The following is a 25,919-nucleotide window of genomic DNA, read 5'->3' as shown; positions in this document are numbered from 1 at the left end:
AAAATCTGTGCAGATCAAGTAACAGTGCAAAATCATTGCACTGTTCCGTCTTCTGTCTGAAAAAAGAAATAATTTTTTTTGCTTACGACAGAGGACATCAAGGAGGATGTGCCTGATATCTACCTCCAGAGTTCCTGGAACTGCTTGTGAAAGTTTCCCCCTCATATATAATCTTGGACCAAGGAACTTTAAAGCGAAGCTCCTGAAGCTGTGCCAGCAGGCCCTGTTTTGTAGTTTTATGAACACTTCTGATCTTCACAAGCATTGAATTCAGAAATTCTGCTGGAACAATGTTAGCTCAGTGACAGGGGGATGAAACTGAGTTTAAGGTTGTCTTGATACAAGGTAATTGGGTGACTTGTTAGTAAAACATATTTAAAAAAAAAAAAGGAAAAGTTAATGAAAAAATGCGGTTAAAACTCTTAAAATGGGCAAAACCTTGTAAACTTAATGGGTAAGTTGTCCATGCAGAATATACATGTGAAGACTGCACATTATGTATTGTGTGGGTACAATCAGCTGTTGATCAGCTGTTGTTGTGTTGTACAATCAGCTGTAATATTGTAGATTTATTTTAAATAAGGGATTTTAAAAATCTAGATCTAAGCAAAATTTATTTCCCATTTGCTTTTACTGACAGCTGTGTGTCTGAACCTCATGGTTACTGTCAGAAATATCAGACTTCACCACTATCTTAGAGCATAGGTTTATTCATTTACACAGATAAAAAAGTAGTGATGGGGGAAAATCTGTAGCTAAGATTTTTGGAAAAGTTCGAGGTCATTTTGCTTTGCTCCAGGGCTGTGCAAACTGTAATCTGCTTGTCAGTTAAACTGGTTTGGGGTTGTTTACCCATTCTGGGCACCTAGCCAGCCTAACTTACAAAACTGCAATTATCATGATTGTTAGGAATAGTTCCACTTCTTCCCTTCCCTTGGATTTCTTCTGCCTTGCTTCTTTTCTTTTTCGAGGAAGTCTTAAATTTTTCCTGTCAGTTCTGAGAAGACCCTAATTTTCCCCTTAGGGGTTCCCACAGCAATGCAGAGTCACAGAGGCTCCCCGGCTCTCTGACAAACGTAATCCTTCCAGAGGCAGCAACAAGCAAGAGTGTCACTCCTCGGGATCAAATCCCTGCTGGCCCCAATTGACAAAGCCAGGTCTTGCTGCCAGGAGACCCACAGTGGTTTTTTTTAATTTTATGGTTTAACAGAGAATTTCTAAATATGTCTAATTTGAAGGCTGAGAGGCTTTGGCATTTGCATCATTCCTCATTTATGGCCACACCGTTGCTGTGGCAGTTGCCAGCGGTTGGTCAGTGAACGCTTTTTCAAGTATTTTGATGCCCCTCCACAAAACACGAATCGAAAAGAAAGATCTGGCACCAGGTGCTGGCCACCCAGCAGCTTTTGGACCGCAAGTACTGTGCGGTACCCATGGTTTGAAGGCCCTTGGGTAACAAACGCAGTGTTTACTGCGCTGTTGCCTCTGGCCTCAGACTCCTTTGTGAGAAAGCTTGTGAGGTGGTGATAGTATGTTGATCTAGTGGGGAAACTGGGCAAGTCTGTAATCTTAGCAGCGTTGTTCTCTGCTGTTTTATGGTCGGTGATTTGCAGGCTCAAGTATGGCAGCAGTCCAGGCACGGCGCATGGACGCCTTTGCGCAGCCCTTCGAACAGAGCTCCTGTTGTGCGCGATAGGAAAAACAGATGTAAGAGATCCTTAATCTCGGCTGTCATCCTTGCAGAGGAGCTGTGCCTCTCTTTCGTGCATTTCATGTAGATTCTGGGTGGGATGCTCTGATTCTCCTTTGTCTGTGCAAATGGCTTCAGTTTGTGATGAGGCGGTGGTCTGAGAGAGAAAATCCAGTGCTTATCTTGCTTGTGCCTTGTACTGCTGGGCTGCTGTGTCTTCAGTGGTAACATGTTTCTGGGGAGTGTGCTGTGGGTCCTTGCTGTTGGTGCTGGAGCTCTTCCCAGGTTACGGTTGCTCTTCATCAGTATGAACTTAGAGGAGCACTGGGAACATCAGAGACAGGGAAGTAATGATGACGTGTCAGGTTATTGTGGATTGCCAGCCAGAAATTTTCTGTCAGGGAGTTTCCTGGGTTCAAACCAACTTCTTGGGGTACAAAACTCTGCTGAGGATTTCTGAAGTCTCTGAATGTAAAGTCAGGGACTCTGTGCATGTCTTTTGCTAGACGCTGGCAAAATGACGTTTATTTTCAGCAACAAACCTCTCTCAGAAACTTCTGGACAATTTTTATATGGCTTTTTTGTTTAATTATTTTATATATATATTAGTGTTGTAGAGTGCTGTATTACTTGCTTATTTGGTTTTGAAATTTCAGTAATCAAAACCAATTTACCACAGGGGGAATTGAAAAAGAGGGATCTTAAGTGACATGTTGAGAAACAGTGATAACCGGTTCAGTGGCAAAATTGCAGTTTTAATGCCTTTGTGTCAAGAACTGTCTAGAGGCAGATGTGCCATGTCTCTTGTTCAGCACATTTTGCTCCCAAAGCATTAACTTACCACAAGCATTGGGTGGACCTATTCTGCTGTTAGGAAGTGTAGTGAGGGAACTGAATGGCATTTTAATGTAGGCTAACCAGAGATTTCCAGAAACTCCTCACATATTTTCAGATATCTCATTAATAGCATTCTTGTGTGCTTACCACTTTTTTTTTAATTGAAAACTGTGTTTTCAACCAGTTATGTTTAAACTGTTTAATATCTGTGAAAAATCTGTTTGCTGAGCTGCAACGTCTAAATCTGTAGCAGAATATAAAAGAATTGAGTGAATGTGAAAAACTACTGTCACCCTCATCTGAATGGTTGGTAGTGACACTGGGGATATCCATTGTAGGGGAACCTGAACTGTAGACCTTGGGGCTGCATCTTTTTAAGGATGAAGTGCAATAGCGTATCTTCTTGTGCCAGGACCTTTCAGAAGCATTGGGCATCTGAATTATTTTTAAAATGTTTATTCTACTTCAGAGCTGGGTTATGTAAGGTCTCCAAATTTCCTGCTTTACATTATCAGGACTAACAATTTGCAAAGGTTTTCTGTTGAAGGAATTAGAAGGAATTCTGCTTCCCCACAGACATACCAATAACTTCAGATGCTTATCATTCTAGGGGAAAATAAATCTGTTCTCATGAGCTGAAATAGATTGTCCAAAATGTCCAAAAGATTGTGGAGTTGTTGCCCCTGATATCTGCGTCAGCCTGGCTGTTGTGCTTTGTTTTGCTTCAAGAAAACTGATGTGAAGACCTGACTTTTTTCTTTCCCTTCCCTTGGATGCATGGACTTGTTTCATTTCTATCCAGAATACAATTTTCTGTCAGCATGAATGAACATGTAATTCCTTCAGAAGCATTCAAAAAATGAAAGTGTGACTTCAATTATTCCTAGACACAATATAATGCTGGCTTCAGAAATACTTCTGTGGATGTTACAGCCCAGCTCTTGAGATTACAAAGTTAAGTTTGCAGAATCCTATTTTGGCATGACTGGTCTTGAGAAGCCTACCAAGAAGCAAGCAGAAAAGCTTCTGGTGGACAAGGTGGCTTCCCTTTGCTTTCTTATTTTGACCCCCTTGATTCAAGGAGTCATCCACTTTAAAAACTCCCACCTTTGCATTGTTTTAATTTCGTTAACTGTTATTTAGCATCCAAAATAATATACTTCCAGCACATAAGTTCAGGGTTTATCAGGTTTCCAGTTTAAATCCTTGCCACTCTTTCTGAGCCTGAAGCCTGGGAGAGGGGGGCATGGTGGAGAGAAGAAAGGGAAGAAATATGGGGATGTGTCTGTCTTTTGACATTTGAATGTGGAAAGAAAACTGTTATTTTGTCATTTTTACATCATGTAGTGCAAGCATGATTTCTGTAGATGTGTGTCTTGGTTATTCCTGGCTTAGCAGGCGTTTTTAGGTTTGTTTTGGTTTTGTGATAATACCATTTGATTAAAGATCCCAGTCCAACCTGACAAGCTCAGTGAATTCCATAAACCATTTTATTTGTAAGGAGCAGCATCTGCATTTCACAGACGTTGCTACTGGCAGTAGCCAGTTTGTCCAGCACATGATTTGGTCAGTGAGTGCCTTTTTCTACCGAGACAGATGGTACAGTGAGTTTAGTGAAAATTAATTAAGAAGGGGGAGGCAGGGAAGACAAGCAGGACTTTGAAGATTGTTTATATTCTAGGTTTTGTCCAGCAATCAGAATGCTTTGCTGCTGGTGGAAGTAAAAGGATATAACGAATGAGTCTTGGAAAGCAGCATCTAGGAAATACTGGTTTGTTACAGCATTATGAATTGACTTCTCACTCTGCGGTTAGATAGTTGGTTGCTCCATGGTGTGTGTGTAGTAAGTTATATCCAGAGGACATGGTAAAGATGTGTTACATTGGACCTAACGGCTCACACTATATGCTGTCTTCTTGAGTAGCCCATGTGGTTACATTTCAGTATGACTGCCAGTGGCTGGATTACTGTTCAGCTTGATCAGGCAGATCTTGGAAAAAATGCAAAATTTCAAGTTGCTGCTGAGGCCAAAGCAATGTTTCAGGTACTGTAAAAGGCATGTATTTGTTTTGTTTAAGTATTGCAGTCCTGTTTATCCTCAAAGAAACAAATAACTTCTTTTTCTTTGAACAAATAACTTTTTCTTCATGCTTTTTAAGAGGGTAAAGAATGATCCGTGTCTTACCTGAAATACACAAGTTGCTCTGTGCTTATCTCTTTTCTGGGTGATTTGGGACCACCCAGCACAAGGTGTTGTGTTCTCAAAGACTAAAGCACGTAGTGTTGTAGAGCCCAATGAGCCCGCAATTCTAGCCAAGAGGTTGTTTGGTGGATGATGACTGGGTAGTTGGAAAATGAATGCAAGTGGTGTTTGGGGTGGTTTGTTTTGTTGTTCCCCCTGCCCCGAATCACAGACTGGTTGAGGTGGGATGGAACCTTTGGAGGTCATCTAGTCCCACCCCCACTGCTCAAGTTGGGCCACCTGGAGCAGGTTGCTCAGGACCATGTTTGGAACGTTTTTGATGATCTCCAAGGATGGAGACTCCACAACCTCCCTGGGCAACATGTGCCAGTGCTCAGTCACCCTCACAGTTAAAAAGTGTTTCCTGATTTTCAGAGGTAACCTCTCATGTGTCAGTTTGTGCCCACTGGCTCAGGTCCTGTCCCTGGACACCACTGAAAAGAGCGTGGCTCCCTCTTCTTTGCACCATCTCTACACATTGATGGGATCCGCCTGAGCCTTCTCTGTGTTGTCCCTCCAGCTGATATCATGTTGGTTTGAAGTTCCTCCATGAGGACCAGGCCTGTGAATGTGATGCTCATAGTCTGCATGAGTTTAGGCATAGGTACTGATAATGTGCTCCACACTCCTGTATGGAACAAGTTTATGTCCACCTGGTGTTCTTGTCAATTGTATCTCTTCCAGCACTGAGGATAATGAGAATGAGGACTTAAGGGAGAGTAACTGCCATTCCTTCATTTCCTCCTGCAGCTCCTGTATCTTGGTGGTTTCTAATTCTCATTTGTTGTATTTTTCCCTGTGCAGGAGGGATGAGGGGGACCAAAAGAACTCCATCACCATCTTCTCATTTTGTACTGCACTTCAAAATCCTTGTGCCTCAAACCACTCTTCATCCTGTGAGTACCTCATGAAGTAATTATATTTGTTTGTTTGTAAGTCTGGTGCATGAATTAATCTGCTAGTCATGTTCCTCATGAGTAAGATGACAAATGTGCAGACCTGTGAATGAAGTATTCTCTAGAGAAATCTGAGGGGCTGTACAGAACAGGACAGGATCTTGTGCTATACAGGGGCTCTCCTCCTGATGATACTTCTTCCCTTGGAAAGGAAAATTCACCTGTGTGCCATCTTAAGGATAACTGAGCTCCCATGCTGCCAATTTAAGGTTGCCAACTTGGCCTCTGTTACAGCTCTGTAAGACAGCCTGAGTGCTGAAAGCTGCTGGCAGTTGCTTAGGATGGAAAATCATGTGGCAAAAATGTAACTGAGTTAAGAGATACCTCCTCCTTCCTACTCTTATCAGAAGCATACTGGTCATGTCCCAGATTAACATGAAGTGCCTCAACTTCCACCAACAAATCTAGGTAGTGTATAGGCTCCATTTATTGAAGAAAGTCTCTCCTGGCCACTTGGCCAGGAATGTTTTGTTTGCTGCTTCATTCCCTAGATGTCTGCAGTCCTATTTTGTCTGCTGTTTGGGTAAAGTATGAAATATATCAGTGTAAAGTTAAGCAGTTTATAGCTCAGTGTTATGTGTTTTTCTATTCTTTTCAAGTATGCCTGACTTTAAGAAATTAATCTCACCTAAAAAGATTATTTAATTCCCCTGAACCTTGTTTTCAGAATGATAATGGTGCAGCTTCTGAAGCACAGAGAAGTGTCTTTTAGCAATATCAGTGATCCAGTGAAGGACTTGCTGAAGGAAAATGCTTCAAATCCTGGATTCATGCAAATTAGGAAGTTTGAACAAGGAAAAGACCTATAGGTGAGTTCAGATCTTCAGATACCCTAAAATACCTTTTGTTGTAGGTTAGCTTACCCAGAGCTAAAACTTTGCTCTGCTTTCTATTTTTGCTCAAACTAACATATCAGCAGAAGGTATGGCTAAGTGTACACAGGTGGCTTTCAAATAGTTCCAAGTCCATTCAACCCATGGCTCTCTGGTACTGTTTTCTGACCAGGAGAAAAGTTCTCTTTCTTACTTCCAAAAATTAACTTGAAGGTGATGTTTCTATGTTCTTACATTGCACCCAGATCCAACAAATCATGATGCTCCAAAATTCTCCAGCTACAGTTGTTCACACATCAGTACAAGCTAGCATCAATGTAGAAAAGCCATTTTGAAGTACCACTACTTCTGTGAGGCTGTGACTCCAGACCAGGTGCCTCAGAAGTAATGCTGGCTTCAGCAGCTGCCCTGTGCTTCTCCTTGGGCCCAGTCAAATCTTTGTGGTGACAGTTGCATTCAATAATTAGAGGCTTTATCTGATGCTTCAGGTTAATCTATGCAGTACTGCAAATTTATGTAGAACAATATAAGCATCAGCAATGAACCAGGCTAGACAAAGAAAGACCTGTGTCTTCTGTGAAGAAAAGCCTTGAAAACACTTATTTTAAAATGTCTTAAGTCAGTTTTTATGATCTCTCGGGCCTTCTTGCTTGCTATTAGAAGTCTGTAATTTTTCTGTCTTTGTTCTATTATGGTTTTGCAAAGACTAAACTAGACTTAACCAACTTGCACACACTTCAAAGGATATTTACTGACCTATATTGAAAAGAATGTGACAGTATTTTCCAAAAAACCCAGTATCCTGTAGTCCAGCATATAGACAAAATGCGTACATTATTTATGAATGAGAGCATAATTTGTTAATAAAGTTAGTTACTGCTTTTTAATTCTTCTAAATATCTTTAGATCCAGTTCTCTGTTACAGTGAAGTTCATTCATGTTTAAGGAAAGCATAAATAATCTTCTAGCTGGAATAGATTCAATCTATGCCCAAATGCTTCTTACAGATGCCAGGAAAGGGATCTTTATATAAATTTGAGTTGAACTCCAAAAGATTTAACATTACAGAACTGTAGGTAAGGTATCTTTCCTTCTCCCTTTCAATAAAATAAAATTCAGCTAAGGAATTCTCACTTTACCACAGCATTCTTAAGAGATTGCAAAGAAACATTTACTAAATGTTCTTTTAGAACTGTAACAAAATAATTTAGTAGAATTACTTCTTATATGTCTTCTTCCCCCATCCACCTCCTCTAAGAGAAATCTTCTATATAGTTTACAAAAATAAATTAATTTTCGGCTTTTCATTTGAAGGAAATTGTTAAGAGCTTATATAAGTTTAAGAAAATAAAACACAAATATTGAAGACTAATTTCCAAGATTTGTTTAAGCAACTCTTACTTTAAAATCAGAACTGAAATGCCTTTGAAAAAGACAACTCTATGAGAGCCACATTTAAAATGTGTTAAGAAATATTAGTTTTATTTAACCAGTTTTCACAGCTGAATATTTATTCTATAAAAACTTTACAGATTGTACAGTTTATATATAGTTCAAACTACTAGAACAAAAAAGTAGGTCCCACAGATGCAAAAATACTGTACCAATCCAAGGTAAAGGCAGATTTACACACTGTACAGCTCTCCACTGGGAAGGGGAGGTGGGTCAGTTCCAAGTAAAAACTTCAAAACTGTACAAAAATAAGGTTTGATTTCTTTTTCATTCTTCATAATACATTCAATAAGATTGCAAGCACAGATACCCAAGTAATAATAGATATCTGTAGTCAGGAATCAATAACCACTCCTGAAAGGAATGCAAAATAGGTCTATTTACACAGGGCACTCTTTTACACCATACTGTATATAGTGTATATTTAAAATAATAAAAAAGCATAGACAAAGAACATTAAACATCTAATATAAGGTAGTTTTTTTTAAAGGAGTTTTTTTTTTACTTAATAGTGTGCCAAAAGAATTTTAACTTATTAAATAATATATTCTAAGTGAACCTAAAATTTATGAACATAAAATGCATTTTTGGTGTAATACATCAATTAAACCAGCAAATAGGAAAAAAGAGAACCAAACCCCAAACTGTATATAAAGTAGTATTCTCACCCAGCAACAGAAGCACTTATGTAGTTATTAAAAAAAAAAACAAACCCAAAACAAAATGACAAACCCAGAGAGACTATTTAAAACCCACTAAAACTAACTTATAACTTAGGATATTCATACATAAGATATTCAGTGATTCACTAATACTGCAAAACAAGCTTTTTTCCCCACCCCCCCATTCCATTTCCCTCCCACTTCCCCTCATTCCCCTTTCCCAAGAGACAGTGGTTTCTTCATGCTATCTGGGTAAGAATTAAACATATTCCTGCCCCCTTTCTCCCACCCCTCTATACCTCCCCCCAAAAAAGGACAGAGTGTTTTCTTAGCATTAATCCTGAGCACACTCTCTTTTGGGGGATATGTGTGATTTAATCTTAATAGGGTTTAATTCCAAAAAATTTTAGAATGTTCCATTACTTGAGGTATTTCAACCTTCTTCTGAGACAATGCCTTGTATCTTAGCTGACTCATTGGGCAGTGAAAGTAAGGGCTGGCTAATACCCGTTTCAATTCTGTATTCTAATGAAAAAGAAAAAGCGTTATTCCAGACTTCCCTGCCACACAGAAAATAATGCAACACCATTCACTTTTTAATCCATTCTCTATTTGATACAGTACTAGCCAAAGATAACAAAAACTAGAGCCTTTAAAAGAGATGTTTGGTAGTGCACTCTATCATTTTTTTTTTTAGCTTGTGTGTGTGTGTCTACATACACACTCACACACATATTACATTTTTATATATATATATATAAAGACATATATATGCACACACATACACTTGTGTGTGTATATATATCTATATGTAACAATCAGGGAGAAAGGAGTTTTTGTTCAAATTTAAGTGATACAGTACTTTTAAACCCCTTGACAATAAAAGGGGAGGGGGGTCCACTCCTGTTCCCAAGCTGAGCAAGGGGTGAGTTTATATAGGTTTTGTAAATGGGCATATTTTGTTTGCCCTGATGTCCAAGAAATACAATTCCAGTGTCAATGGGCATCTCATCAGAACTCGTCAATTTTCTTCTGCAGATATTTTAACATTGAGTCCATCCCTTGTGCTGAGCCCCAGATTTTCTTCAAAACTTCACACTCCTTTTCATTTGCTTGTTCCAAGTCCACCTTCATGATATTACGTACTAAAGCTTTGGATTCTTCAAGTACCTAGGCCAAAACCAAAAGGGAGGTGGATTAGTGTTACATGAGAACGGAGCAACATGTGCATTTACAGGTTTATATGGACGAATCCTGAAGCTGATTATGAACTTAAGCTTGTCAATTCACAGACATACTATGACCCTAAGAAGTGTTTCTCAGAGTCTCTCTCATAGTGTCACACAGGATTTCCTTTACCCTATACCAACACAATTTACAAGTACCCAAAAATGTGGAAAATAATGAAATCATAAAATCATAACTATGATACTGATAACTAGAGAAAATTCCATTTTGGTGAAGGCTAATCATAACACTATTATCCAGAACTGCTCAAATAACCAGGCAAGACCTTGAATCTCTTGAGCATTTAAAACAGACTGAAAAATCTTGTTTGCTTTTCCATTTAGAAAACTAATAATCTGTTTCAAAATCCAAAATTTCTAATGCACAGAACAGTTAATTTGTACTGCATCTCTTCTTGTAAGAAAGCATCAAACAGTGGCAGATTTAGCTATCTTGTGCAACTGCCAGTAGTGCACACAACCACAAATGCACTAAGTATTACTCATAAAACTGTAAATTCAACATAATGTCAAAGACTGCATTTATTTCCTTGGTAATTTAAATTACATCTCAAGATAACTCATCATTTCTGTGCAGTTCTTAGGGCAACAGTTTACACTGTTGATTAGAGTAAGTTGGACTTATGCAACTATGTTAAAACCAAAATATATTGTAAAGGAAAAGTCCAGTGCTGTTTTAATGTTCTTAACCACCATGTACTGTGGCATATGATAAAGAAGAGTCAGGTACAAATTAAAAAAAAAAAAAGTCCTCAAAACCCCAGAAACAATAAGATACATAAGAATGAGTTAAAAGGTATTGCTATACCAAAATGCAGTCCTTGTTTCATGAAAATGGTCTTTTCTTAGAAGGACATAATGATGTAGTTTAATAATACTTAGGTTAATTCTTATTAATCTAATCATAAAAATGTACTGTAAGAAAATAAAGGAAACTTACAACTGAATTACACGTGACAAGTTCCTTAATTCGAACCATTACTTCTTGCGTGAATGTTCCCGGCCAAAACACTTGAGAGACGAGTCCTTTGGCACAAGCTTCCTGCGCAGTCAGCTTCCTTCCACTGAACAACATTTCATTGGCCTGAAGGGATAAAAAGTTACTTCTGGTATGAAATGTAATGAGACAAACTCATTAAAGAAAAAAATGTTCAAAACAAATAAGGAAAATGCCTGCGCTATTTGAAATACTTTTATTACAGCTCTTCCAACTTTTAATTAATAAAGAAAAAGTCTTGCCTACAGATAGCTGGTTGGTGTTGTTGGCTATACCATGTGAGTAGTTATAAAAATACAGAGGTCTATGGTTAAGGGTTAAATGTGAAAACATCTTTTGTCATTTCCCATTCATGAATGTTCATTAGCTCTAGCTCTCTTGCAGTATTGCTGACTTGATTAACTCTATAGGTGGTAACAGGTTATAATGCCTGGCAGATCTGTAAAACAGCAATGAATACACCAGCTTGCTTTATAATAATGTTAGTTGTAGCAGTGAAGTCTTTGCTAAAAATCTCATTATCTGTAAATTATAAAGATAACCCAGTTTTGGTAGTAGACCTCCTGGGAACTGCCAGTCTTGGTAGAAAAGAACAGTTAAATATTTTGCAACTAAAGTGTTTTTTAGTACTAAAATGTTTGAAACCTAAATATATGGTTTCTTTTCAGCACTTCTCAAACATCTTCAGCAGTATTTCATTTATGATACAACATTTCAGATAGCTGGATCATCTTAGAATTTGACCTCCAGAACCCACTGAAATGAGTAGGATACATTCCAATTTCTGATCAAATTCATAGAAAATAAACATTCCCATTTTATTCAAGAGTTCAATATTGAACTGATAAAATCCTTTCAAAAGCTGATTTAGCAGTCTTATTAAAAAAAACCCCACATTTAAAAGTTCTTGTACATAGTTTAAGGGTACAGAACAAAGTACTACATTCTATGCAGTAAGGTGACCTCTAGTTCTGTAAATCTTTTTGATTTGTAATTATCATACACTTCACTAATTATCAGCTTCCCCATTAAAACGTCATCCTACAACCATTTATGCTTACACTGTAATTCTACCTTCAGTGAAGTTTCTTACATAGTTAAACTTTTTGTTTGCAGTGACATCTGCACAGAAACAGCCAGTGAAGGTTAAAAAGAGTAATTGTCAACCTCAAAAAAAAAATAATTTAAAAAACCAGTTTTACTATTTCTTAATGACTAATTTACATTGAAAATATGACAAAGCTGTCACTGGACTCTGGGAATATGGGAAATAAGGCTGTTATAAAACACCCAAACCTGATAGGTGTAGCATTTCTGAATACAAAATTCTGAGTTTTTTAATGTTTTCTAATATTGGAAATTGTGGTAGTTATTACAGCAACTTTCAGTTAAGGATCTCAAGTTATCTAATTACTGTAGGTAGTGTTCCTAGTATTGCGATTTTACACATGAAGAAATTTGAAAACTTAAGAGGTCTATTACTTGCCCCTTTGTAGTAAAATACAAAGTCTGGGGTTTACTGGCCATTTAAGCTGCTGACTCCCAGTCCATTAGGCATGTAAAAAAAAAAAAGAGATGTTTCCTAGGATCTTTTACATAAAGTTTATCATCAGCTCATCTTTCATAAGTTACTATGGAAAGCTGTGATTCAGATATATTAGTTTGAAAAAAAAACCACCCAAACCCAAGCCTCAAACTAAAGGTACAAATTATATACCACTATAGTTCTACCTTCTATGAAAGCAAAAATCAAATATACAAGTTTCATTAACTGTCACAACTATCCCTTCTAATTTTCCAGATTATATGTGAATGATACTAACCTGAAACACTAGCAAAAAATCAGTGATATGTACAAACTTGTCTAAAAGCAGGAATCATTTTCCTAAGGGGATGTGGGGAAAAAAAAATTCTTCCCAAATAATTTTAAAAGATACTTAACATTTATATTAAAGATAAGAACATGAACTCAGTCTAACTGGGAGTTAAGAAAGTCAGAAATTGAAGTCAGCTGCTCAGGTCTACATATTCTTCACATGTATCTTTGGTAACAAGGATAAAAATGAATGCTAGAAAACCTTAATAATTTTTTTCTAAAACTCAGTAGCAACTGCTGTGGTCTCCTGAATGTGAAAAACCACAAATAGTAATGGTGCAGGTATCTTATTTCTGCCAGCTGTAACACAGCGTTAGCAGAAAACCTCACATGAAATGAGCACTCCCATTAGTGTTCTCAGTTGATGGGTTTCGAAGGGAAATGTTTTGCTCTGGCATCTTCACTTTTGATCTACACGCAGCATGTGCTAGACTCACTACTAAACAGGTTTTAATCATATAATCGTGCCTTGTATCTGCTGTGAAAATTAACACGCTTGGTGGTTAGTTTCCAAGAACTATAATACAGCAATAGAAATGAAGATGATAAAAATAGTTCATCAATACAAGATTCTCATTTTCTACTCAGCCTTTCCGCTTCCACAGAGGAACTTCACCAGGACATCCTCTGGTCTCTCTTTTACAGCAAGTCCTTTGAGGCTCACGGGCCACCTTTGTGCAAGCCCGCAGGCATTAGCCGCTGTGGAGCATGTCAGCCCCCCTGCGCTATGATCAGGAGGCAGCTGGTCTCTGTGACACCAGAGACCCTGGCTGTGATGTGGACTACAGGCACTATGGAAATGTGAATCCTTTATAACTGACAGAAAAGCCTAAGAAATACTTCCCGGTGTGTGAAGTTGATCACGTGGCTCCTGTGCTAATTTATATCCAGGACCAGAAAACCAGACCAAGAACTCCACAGCAGACACACAGTAACATATCTCCTCAAACAGACGAATCTCTATAATAGATTATTTTCAGAACTCAAATACCAAGTTTAAGAATCCTTCTAAAATCCTTGGTATTTCCAATACAGCATCAGTTTTGAATCCTAAGGATTCAGATTTCCTGTAATAATTAACTCTGTTGAACAAGTTCTGTGAGAAAAAAAACCTCTCTGACAGACCTGCTCACCAGCCAAGACTGACCCGTAGGAAAGCATTTCCAAATGTAACTGCTGATAATAAAAAGAATGCACTGAATTTGACTTACAAGAGTTAAGGGTGGAACTAATATTGCTGAATGCATTTGTAGCAAATTTTATGATGCATACAGAGGCCTTAATTCTTTCTTCTGTATGATATTTTAACCCCCCCCCCCGAATGTTTCTTGTCTCATACCATCTTTCTGCTGACTTCTCTCTCCCTTTTACAGATAGAAAGCATGCTACTTTATCAAAATGTTTGGTATGGATTCTGAATATATTTCATGGAATCTGCTGCTTAAAGTCCAACTTTGTCCCATACAGCATTGACATTGCTGTACTGCAGAGGCTTGAGGATAGTATGAAAACAGTGGACATTTTTTTCCCTTTTGCAGTGAATATTATGGAATTATCATCACTGGAAGATTTCAATTTAAGTCTTCGTATTGAAAAATGAGAGCATTCACAAACACACATGAAAGAGTATACTAGGGAAGAGCTTCTTGTGTTTTTATACAACTTCTGGAGAAACGAAAAGTGACAACCACAAGTCTCTAAAGGACGGGGATGGATGGAATGGATGGATGGATGAATGGATGGATGGACAAATGGCCAAATAAAAAGGGAAAGGAACAATCAGTAGTTTGAAACATGCTAAGATATTAAAGATACTCTTATAACTGTTAATCTATTTCAGTTACCTTTTCTGTTCTCTTCTAATAACTAAATCCAGACATCACACGATTAGTCATTAGATCTGTTCATACTGATGCTTTTAATATATCATAATCTGTATTTTTAAATTCATAAACACCTACAGGGAAAAATTGGCTTTTATAATAAACAGTAATTTAGGAAAAATGGATGTAGCTACAAGTGTTTGTTTCATACTGTTACTATTCAACTTCATATTGGAATGGGACATAGGTCTAACAGTTTTCAAAGAACAGAGCATAAAAAATAGCAAGCAACATGAAAATAATGTAACTAATAGATTTTAAAATAGCTTTTTGTTACATTTGATTCTTTAATTGGAAAGCAAGAAAAGGGATACTAAGTTACATGGCTTATGTTTTCAGCAATGGTGCAAAACATTACCTTTTTTTTTTTTTTCAATCCAGCATTACTGTAAATAAGAGTGCAAGACTAAAAAAAAAAAAAAAATCCTTCACAAAGGTGATTTGGAGTGACTATTTCCTGCATAACACGCTAGTGTTAAACATCAGCAGAGATCTAGGAAGTTCAGCAGGACTTCTTGAGAACAAGTGCATGAAAGCTGAATTACTTATTTTGAATACTAGCATGAGACTGCTAATAGCTGGTGACACAGTGCTCTGCTATGTAAGGACACTGAGTGCAGACCAGCCCATTCTCTGCTACACTCTGATGCTGTGCTGAATGAAAGACACTGGTGGCTGGTCCTCACAAGGCATCAGCAGGGAAGGTGTGTCCTGGTACACAGGACACAACCCTTCTGCCACTGTCAGAGTTAAGGGTGCCCATGACCTGGGATTAGGTCCTGTGCCTGCTTTCTGTTCTGTGCATGCAGGTGAAGACTAGGTTGTAGCAGCATGGAGCAGAGAAGCTATAAATACCGGTTTCTCATGAAAGGTTTTCATGAGAGAAAGAAAAAAAAAATAAAGAAAAGACAACACAGCAAAGGTAGAAAGTCTTGAAATCGGTCTGGATAAGTTATCACAACTGCATTGTGAAGCTGTCAGCCCCTACCCTGCAAGCTACTTACAGAAGCCAGGCCCATTATCCGGGGGAATGTAAGGGATGAACATCCATCTGGACTTTGTCCAAAAGTAGTGTATGGTGTCTGAAACCAAGCCTTCTCGTTAGCCCAGACCACGTCACACAGAGGCAATATAGATGCTCCAAGTCCAATGGCTGGGCCATTTACTGCTACAATGATAGGCTTCTTAAACTGAATAAAAGTATTCACAAAATTCCTGAAGAGAAACAGAAACATGCACTCACTACATATGTATAAAGAGTAAAATATACCAGCCCTTGAAAGCTCAGTAATAATTAATCTCGACAGTAACATTACTTTCAAAACCAACCTGATAACCTTCCACGATGAGGTGGTTAGCTTGGTGGATGAGGGGAGAGCAGTGGATATTGTCTACCTAGACTTCAGAGCAAGGCTTTCAGCACTGCCTCTCATAAGATTCTCACAGACAAGCTGTTGATGTATGAGTTGGATTGAGCAGTGAGGTGGACTGAAAAATGTCTGAATGGCTGGCCCAGAGGGTGGTGATCAGTGGTGCAAAGTCTAGTTGGAGGCCAGTAATTAGTGTTGCACCTCTGGGGGTCAGTGCTGCGTCCGGTACTGTTGAACAGCTTCATTCATGATCTAGATGATGGGGCAGAGTGCACCCTCAGTGAGTTTGCCAATGATACAAAACTGGGCTGATACGCCAGAGACTCATGCTGCCATCCAGAGGGATCTCAACAAGCTGGAGAAATGGGCTGACAGGAACCTCATGAAGTTCAACAAGGGGAAGTGCAAAGTCCTGCACCTGGGGAAGAACAACCCCAGGCACCAATATATGCTGGAAGCCAAACAGCTGGAAAGCAGGGTGGCAGAAAAGGAGCTAGGGTTCCTGGTGGACACCAAGTGGAACTTGACCCAGCCACATGCCCTTGTGACAAACAAGGTTAATGGTACCCTGGGCTGCATTACAAGTGTTGGCCAGTGGCCAGCAGGTTGCAGGAGGTGATCCTTCTCCTCTGCTCAGCACTGGTGTCCAGTTATGGGCTCCCCAGTGAAAGAGAGATGTGCAGCTACTGAAGATGGTCTAGCAAAGGGCCACCAAGGTGACTGAGGGACTGGAGCATCTCTTGCGTGAGGAAAGGCTGCGAGGGCTGGAACCGTTCAGCCTGGAGAAGAGAAGGCTCAGAGGGGATCTCATCAATGTGCATGAATACCTGAAGGGAGGGTGCAAAGTGGACAGGGCCACACTCTTTTCAGTGGTCCCCAGTGACAGGACCAGAGGCAATGGGCACAAACTGAAACACAGGAGGTTCCCACTAAATATCAGGAAACACTTTTTCACTGTCAGGGTGACTGAACAGGCAGCCAGCAAGGTTGTGGACTCTACATCCTTGGAGACACTCAAAAAACCTGCCTGGACATGGTCCCAGGCAATCTGCTCTAGGTGACCCTGCTTGAGCAGGGGCAGGTTCAACAGGATGACCTCCAAAGGTCCCTTCTAATCTCAACCAGTCTCCAATTCTGTGAAAGCCTAGAATTTCTCCCAGCCCAACAAAGCACAGTAATTGGGTAGGTGTGGATTTAATGCCCCTCCTACAAGCACCAGCTGATACAGCACTTGTGGTATATTCACATGCCTCACAGCCCTCTCTTAGATGAGGCTGTAGTCATAACTCACCTCTGGGCACCAAAACCATGGTTACAGCTCTGCTTTGGTCTTCACTGTGTTTACGTATGACATTGGCATAAGGTATCTATATTTTTAAGTGAAGGTGTAAGTGAAGATGGGCAAAGCATTAATGAGTTTCCTTAAGGAGTATTTCTGGACTTGTGGGAGACAGCTTTTCTTCATAAATAAATCTGCCTTTTTAAATGATGAACAAGCCATAAATAGTAGAGCTCCATTATCATGTATCTCACACCTGTAAACTTCCCCTCCTCATCTTCCCTCTCTTGGTTGGTCATAGTGCCATGGGTGCTATGCTATTAAGTTACAAATGCGTGTTCTCATCCTCATTATCAAGATAAAATGACAATTCATTCCAGTACTCACAAAGTATGGATGCTTACATGCTTCTCCATTCTCAAATAGTTAATACCTTCAAGAGCTTCTTAGGAAAAAGTAAGCATGTGTGTGTACCATGCATTAGACTAAGTAGAGACTTCTAAAACGTTGAAGTTGAGGTGCAGACATTTCTCAGTAACTACCACATATAATGAAGAAGTTGTCCATATTTACTTCAAGTACATGACAACTTCCGATTAGAATACAATGTACAATATACAGTTGTCAGCACCTGTAAAGCACTCCTTTGCTCTGAATGACAGATGATTTTTCATTTCAGTATTAGATGCTGAAATATGGGATTGTTATCAAAATTTTAAAAAGGGGGGGATTTAGTGGCAATTTTGAAGTTTGCTCTTTATCTGTATAACACATTCTTGTATTTCTGTGAAACAGGACATTTTCACGATACCACATCCATCACTAAAGGTTATCATGCTTCTTAACTCATTCTAGTGAACTGAAATAGATGAATGCAAAAAAAATTCTGGAACCATCTTATGCAAGCTGTCATACAAACATCCCATCCAGAGACTTAAGATAATTTTAATCATGTCTGAATATTCCAGAGACTACCATCTCTAGCATATATATGAAAAATACCATTATTATACTTGAAGGGGGTGTGTGTGTGTCATAGGTGCTTTAGGTTACCTTTATCCATTTTATTAACAATGAATAATCAGCCTGACAAATCGGGCTTCTGGAAGGGCCTGAATTAAACTAGTGACAGCAGCCGAGTGTTAAGAGCCTCTGTCCCCTGGCCACATCTGAAGTCACTGCATGAGCAACTATTACATGGAATGATTGAAAAATTGCCTTTGAAAAAAGTAACTATCATAATCTCAATGAGCTAACTGTGCCTCCAATGAAACAGGCTTTACATGTTACAAGGCCTTTTTTAGGGATGTGAATATTGATAACAACAACAGAACATAGGTCTCTGAAGGAATATAGATACTCTGGAAGCATACAAGAGCTAATCCAAGAGCCCAGACTCTCAAAACCAGTGTTCAAATGATAAGCTGCTTGTTTGCACTGTTAAAATGTGTCTCCAAGATCCATACTTTTTTTTCTGTATATATTCTTCTAGTTTATGTTAGTTCAGCTCGTTTTGTTTAAACCTTAGGTTTGGTATGTAGCATTGGGATGATGTTCACCTACTCTAACCTACTCCTCTAAAATATCCATCATTCCACTGCTGTGAATGTACTATACTGTTACTCATTCAATGCAGATCTTATATTTTTGTGTACTAGATTTTTCCTGAAACCCTATGGCTGTTTAAGTCTTAAAATTGGCTTCAACTGGAGGAGTATTACTATACTACCAGTTTTCATAAATTTTAGTAGTAAAAACAGCAATGTATGAAATGACAACCCAAATAGAAAGGGACAGGGAGTATAAAAAAAGTGCTGCATAGTATATTACCTAACAGGTCAATGTCGGAGATCTTGTTGAATTAAAGGCTTTTGAAACAAAAAAACATAAAACAAGCCAGACTACATGATGAAGAATACCCACTCAGATGATTGAAGGTAATCTTACATACCTAATAGCTTCTGCCATCTTAGTGCTTTCCTTTTTTCTGTCATCTGTTAAACGTCGTATAAAATAAATAAAATCAAGACCACAGCAGAAAATGCTACCAACTGCACTGAACAGCACAAGTTTACTGTCATCTGCAGCTGCTGTGTTCAGTGCACTTTGGACTTCCTTCATTACCTGAAAAATCAAAAATTCATTAGAATCATCTTATTCCATCATTAAAAAGTAGCATACTGTTCTCCCCTCCTCCTGCCATGGGTTCTTTGACATCTTTCATTTTTCCTTAGGATCCACTCAACCATCATATTAGAAAAGTTAACTGTTTTCACTATCCAAAAATAAGAGAGTTTTAAAAAAGTATTAGAAGCTTTGCATTTCAAAAATTTAATTAGACTAAGATAACAAAATCATTAAGAAAAGATCTATTGCATGTTATCTGTAACTAAAGCACTCATTCAGCATTTCTGTAATTTGGACAGCAGATGGCATATGCAGCCAGTTCAGAAAAAAAGAACCTTAATTCAGTCCAAAGCTTGTTTCAAGTTGCACTTCGTAAATCGCCACATGTCTTATAAGAGACATCTACATGTTCAGATAACATCGTTCTTAAACTCAACTGAATTACACTTAAAGTCAATTCTATGTCTAACATCTTGCAAGCAACAGCCTGAATCTTGTTTTGGGTGTTGGTGCCTGAATAACAGGCATAAATGAGGCAAGGACTTAGAATTCCCCTAGCACCCTTCCCCCCCCAAAAATCAGAATTGTTCAGACCTCTGGATTTAGTGAATTATTTTCAGATGATTTTGTTGACAGCAAAATGTGTGTGAATCCATCTTGTTTCCTGACAACAATGTCTCTGTACCGGTATGCACTCTCCGTTTGTCTCACGCTGAAACGTAGCCTTTTATCAAAAGGTTGATCTCTCCTGTCATCAATAAACCTTCGTTTGCTGGCTGTGACTCCTGTTACAGATGTCTGTATGTTGGTTGTACCATTGGCTGCTAATGCTTCCATAAAGGTGGATGTACCTGGAAATAATTTAAACAATAACATTCTATTAATTACATTTTATTAGCTCAGCAGTTTCAAAATCCCTATTAGCATGAAAACATGCTAGTCATACTAAGAAGACACAGTAAACATGAAACTCAGTCCCCTGGAAGTTGCTGAAATGTTACAGAAATAGACACACTGCACAGAGCAAAACTGAAGTAGCAAAGGGATCCAACAAATTCATTTTAGCGTTGTGAGAAAATACATTTTAAACAAGCCAAACAGACCAATCATCATATACCTATTTTTAGAAGGAGGGAAAGGTTTATTTAACATTTCTAATACCAATGCACTTCAGTAGGTTAACACTCTGCTTTCTCCCTTTCCAACATCTTTAAGTCATCTAACAGCATCAAAATTGCAAAGAGAAAGCAGAAGCCTTTTGTTTCAAATGCCATGAGACGTTAATATACGGAAGAAAATGACACTTACAATAAGCAAAATAAAGAACTTGATTGACAAGATCATATAAAGCATAACAGTCTTTAAAGTAAAATGGAAATGAAGAAATACAGACTATAGTTCTGTGAGAGGGAAATAAGACCCATGCAGTGATGGATATTTTAATGGATTCATAGACAATGAGATATTTCTTAAGTCTAAACAATTTTTGCTATTAGAATTGGCAAATAGAGCATTATGTCTTTCTGGTCTTGTTCCCAGTCACTTAAATGGACGGAATTTGAAGGCATGCAAGTAAACAGGCCATTCCTCATGACACAGAAGGGACAGGTTTTTCTGTACTCCACATTAGAAACATAATACCGAATAATTAGCATTCATAAGAGAAAATAAGAGAACATCTTGGATCTATAATCCATCTGTATGTTAAAGTCTCCATGTAAAATCTCCATAACATTTGTTGGATTAAAGTAATGGAGTACGCGTGGGGGGCGGGGACAGTAGTGCTAAAAATGTTGGAAAAATGTGTTACAGGCCAAGACAGGAAAGTTTTGAAAGCCTTTTCCTGAAAACTGAGGTCTGAGACATTTTTAAAATCTGCTGGAAACCCACAGCCCTTATCTCACAAACAGATACTTCAGAAGATCATGCATATGATGTCCTAAAAAGTACAGTTAAACCACATATAAATAAGTTAATTAAATGCCATTGATGCATCTTGCTCAATTTGTCATTATCTTTCTGAAAAAGCTATATTTTTAGAGTTCTAATAATATGCAAAGCTATGATTTTTAATTCAGTTTTTTTTTTTTATTTTACAAAATACTTCAAACACTTGTGGGTCTAGTGAAGACATTAAACAAGCTCACCTAAATAACTGGAACATCCTATATCTCCACATTTTAACTGTATTCAAATGTTGCTTACTTGGACCTGTATGCCGTATGAGAGATATTAAGAGAAAGACTAACGAAATTAAAATTCAGAACATCATACATTTTTCTATTTGTATTTCAGAAGCTGCCTTCAGCTATAAATGAAGTCTTTATATCAAATATTTTAAAATAAATATATCTGTTATGATTAATTAGGCAAGTTGCCTGTCAAAGGAGCTATACAATAATAAGTTTTTATTTTACTTTTTAAAGTCTTTCTTGTCGTGTTAGTGATTTAATCCTCTTCCCATAACACTTTTGTGAAGAAGTTAAACACAACTCAAGATTTTTCAATTGTTTGAAGAAAAATCAAGTGAAGAGTAAGAAACTGAATTCAGTTTGTGATCAGTCTCAGAGACAACAGAGGTGAACAAAATGAAATGGAAAATAAATATTTTATATTGCCACAGAAGTTTCACATTTATTCCTAAATTTTTCACAGCGTATCAAATTCCTTTTTTCATTTCAGCAGAATAAATAAAAATTTGATGCATACCAAATATGATATTGATGAAGGATGTGTTTTATACTTTTCCCTTGCAAACCACACTACGTTGATTACATTCCTTTAAAAGAATTCCCTTCAAAGGGAATTTGCAGGAACACCACTGTTGCCCCATATTTCATTAGGAACACAAGATGAAATGGTATCACCGGCCACAATGGTTTGTTTTTCCACAGGGAAGAGAAATTAAAACAACTGAAATCACCTCTGATTTCTAAACCCTGATACAAGATTTTATGGCTTCTGTCCTAGCCACAGTGAAAAAAAGTGGAGAACCAGGATAGCACAATAGACTAGACTAAACCAAAAAAAAAGTCAGTAAACTTGTGTAAGAGTTTTGCGTAGATCTTTTCCCACAACTCATACTTCCAAAGACATACTCAAATACCAGAAAGTTACGTCTGAGATGTAAGAGACAATGATTATATACTTTGAGAGACAAAACTTCTGGCAAGAGAGACCAAGATGTAAACACCACACACCACTTTTCATGCTTATCAAATCGGCAAGAGACCTTCCGAGTTTTTATATAAGCTCTGTCTGCACTTGTCAATAGTTGCAGTTTCAAACAGCAAACGAGGGACAGCTGCAGTTCCACGGAAGAAGTCTCCCACATCCAATCTTGTAAACACACTTTTAGGATACTTAGACTGGAATCAAAAACTTGATGGCTTTAGAAACCATACCGCTGCACAGGGAGACTTGCCCAGCTGGTACGGATTAGAAAACAGCACCGACAGAGTTAAAATACGTTGGTTAGTGTTTGTTGTTATTGCTGTAAGTTTGTGACCTTCCACACCTTAAAGTGTAGGGGGCTCTTTCTTTTGGCATTTGGTCCTCAAAAGTGAAGAGACAACTAAGAGCCATAAAGTAGTGCTTCATGCTATATATAAATAGACAAAGCTTGCATCACTGGACAGTCTTGGACACATGTTGCAGCGAATGAGGATGAAAATTTAAAAATGTGCCAGAGAGAATTAACTGTATTGCCATAGATTTCCTCATGTGAAAATTTGGCATTGAGGTTACTTATTTTCAGGTTAATTGCAACTATATTTTACAATTCTAAAATACAGATTTTGTAATAAACCAAAAGCAGTTCTGCTTTTTAATATGTTAATGGAGAGAGCATATCAAAGAAACAAAACACCACAGCCTTCTCCTTTCAAACTGAGCCTTCCAAAACCAATAAGGGTTTGGAAAAAAGACAATTTACCCTGGATATTGTCAACTAGTGCAGAACTATGTTTGTTTAAGAGGTAAACAAACAGCTCTTATAGCTATAAAAAACCCTTCCAACTGCAAACTGTTAATGTAATGTGATCTTCTCAAAGGTGCAGACATACTACTACTGTGCAAAGCTTCACAATAAGAGATGCAAAACGAAATGGACTACTTGCTTTTGCAGCTGCTGATCAAAACCTGATAACAGTCACCATTTTCAAGCAGCTGCTCTTAGAGAAAAAAAAAGTTACAGGCAACAGATAAGAAAGGAACTGGTCTTATTCAAAACGAAGACGGACACAAAATACAGAAGTTGGAAAAGGGGCAGAACAGCAAAGGTATCATCATCCCCATTCCACTGGCAGAAGACAGAAAAAAAGCCACCTCGCCAAAATATAAGGGGGGCAACAATTAAAATGCATGATGCCAGACATCTAGATAAACAGAGTTAAAACCAAACCAAGTAACACACAACTTCACAACAATCCAAAAGTTAAAATCCCAAGCTCTTCTCTAAGCTATTCGTGCCCAACTGTTACCATCTCCCAAATTCTTGAGAAGTTCAGTTTAGCTCACGTAGCAAGTCTTGAATACAAACACTCCCCTCCCTGCAACAACACTGGGGACACATCCAAACAGGTGCTCTAAAAACAGCCAAGCCTCTTTTGCATGTTTCTTAAGTACACATGTACTAGTGGTGGTACGCTTAATTCAAAGGTTTGTCTGACAGAGTACGCTGTTTCTGAAAGGCTTAGCACAGATGTCTAAGGAGCAAGCATAAGAAGATGAGAGGTGTGACAGATGCTGTTGGAGTATTTTCCCCAAATCCAGCCACCAGAAATTTAGCAATTCCTAAAATTTGCATGCCCAGAACCACAGGCTGCACCCAAACCCGTGTAAATTAAATCCTTATCCCCATGGGATTGCCCAATTTACTTTTGAAACAACTATGGTTTTGTCATCTTTACTTTCTTCATCCCTTTCATCACATGCCTTCTCCAGCTTTATTAGGCCCAATCTTATTTACCCTTTCTTCTTCTTCCAGAAGCCAGCCCAAGCCTGTCATTCTCCATGCCTCTTCTACTAAATCTTGGAACAGGGTCCAAAATGGCACACAATATTCAGGATGGGGATTTATAACATGGCATATTCAAGCCTTCTCTTTTGTCATCTGCTCCCTTTCCATAATAATTTCTAACAATTTTGGGGGTTTTTTCCTTTTTTTTTTTTAAACTAGCGCTGAGCAGCTGTTTGCAGAAAACTACCCAAGCAAAACAAACCCAATGGCCTTTTCCTGAGCAATAACACATAGCCAGGAACCAGTCATTGTCCAGGCACAGTTTTATGTTTTGCTATAGGCAAAGCTTTGCCTAGAAGTCTGTTTTGTCCCCTCCTCATTGCTTGGCATTCATCTGTGCTGAAAGTAATCTCTCAGTCACAAAATCACTCTGTATCTTCAGGTAAGTCTGCAGTGCTCACAAGGAGCTTCAGGGACCCTCCATCTTTCCTGTACCCTCACGCACCAACCATGTCCTCTCTTACACCAAGTGACAAAATGGTTAATAAGAAGCATCCCACTTGAATAAGCAAATGAACACACACCAGCAACAACAATTTCTTACAGTGTTAACTGCAAAACTAACACTGTATTTGTAACTGATTACAACTCAAGTACTGGAAAGGGAAAAATATGATCTGCAAAACTGACTGGGAAAAATTTAAAATTAAAATAAAAAAAAAAAAATCAGTGCTAGAAGTTGTATTTTTTCCTAAGTCCTTTCTATACTTTCAGTACTTTATAGTCCCCTGTACATATAATCCACAAGACTTCACGTCAGTTGTCCACTGCAGGTTGCCTCATGTTCCCCTTTTGGCTGCAAACAGTGGTGTTTTGCTACATGTTCATATGTACTATCAAGGTCTAACTATAAATACTGTTAAGCTTTTCGAGTCTTAACTCTGCACTACATCAAATATTTCACACGAGACACCAACCCCAGACAGTGATACTGCAATGGAAGCATCATATATAACAGTTTCCAGTAATTTTTCCACCTCTGCTTCAGCAGTTACACAGAAATTATTTCTTAGAATTGTAGTGTATTGGCACAGATTATAGAAATTCAAAATGAGGCTCTAAAAAACCCCTACATATGTGTTCATTTTTGTTTGAGTATATGTATTTACAGCACTTATATTTTGGAATCAAACAAAAGTCCCAGCTTCCTTTGAAACATCACTATAAATATTTGCAAGAAGAAAAAAAATTCTGAATTTATTGTACATTTCACCTAAAATACTGGTTTGCTCTGTGTTTCTGAAATAGTGTTCAGAAGGTATAGGTCATTTATGAAAGAAAGATACACTTTAATTTAAATCCTTCCAGAATACGGTATTACATCGATGCAGCACACAAACCAGTGTGACCAATAATAGGCTGCACATATTCCAGCATTAGAACAGGCATCCCCAAAGATGCCTGGGAGGAGACAGGTGGGGAAAGGGCAATACTTCTTCAAATTATGG

At 38.1% G+C, this 25,919-nt stretch overlaps 1 protein-coding gene and 1 long non-coding RNA gene across 4 annotated transcripts in view; one reads left to right on the top strand and one right to left on the bottom strand.

The window, feature by feature from the left end:
• The first annotated feature begins 564 nt into the window (after positions 1–564).
• Positions 565–20,231, top strand: LOC138690306 (uncharacterized). 2 transcript variants are annotated; one of them, XR_011329126.1, is made up of 2 exons: positions 565–6,534; positions 15,057–20,231. It is a non-coding gene; the product is annotated as an uncharacterized lncRNA (long non-coding RNA). The 2 variants fall into 2 exon arrangements; XR_011329125.1 differs by having other exon boundaries at positions 14,331–20,231.
• The window catches only part of CDYL (chromodomain Y like), a 104,980-nt gene continuing 87,073 nt past the window's right edge, over positions 8,013–25,919 (bottom strand). For both annotated transcript variants that reach the window (XM_069809013.1, XM_069809014.1), the window contains 5 exons: positions 20,046–20,302; positions 19,276–19,448; positions 15,680–15,890; positions 10,860–11,003; positions 8,013–9,842 (listed from right to left, as the gene is read on the bottom strand). In XM_069809013.1, the coding sequence (XP_069665114.1) occupies positions 9,684–9,842; positions 10,860–11,003; positions 15,680–15,890; positions 19,276–19,448; positions 20,046–20,302 (944 nt within the window). In that variant the 3' untranslated portion in view covers positions 8,013–9,683. The remainder of the gene's footprint in view (positions 9,843–10,859; positions 11,004–15,679; positions 15,891–19,275; positions 19,449–20,045; positions 20,303–25,919) is intronic.

The sequence above is a fragment of the Haliaeetus albicilla genome, chromosome 21 (assembly GCF_947461875.1).
Source record: "Haliaeetus albicilla chromosome 21, bHalAlb1.1, whole genome shotgun sequence".
In the NCBI taxonomy this organism is placed as follows: domain Eukaryota; kingdom Metazoa; phylum Chordata; class Aves; order Accipitriformes; family Accipitridae; genus Haliaeetus; species Haliaeetus albicilla.
Note: the sequence above shows the minus strand (reverse complement) of the source record. Positions and strands in the feature narration are given on the sequence as shown.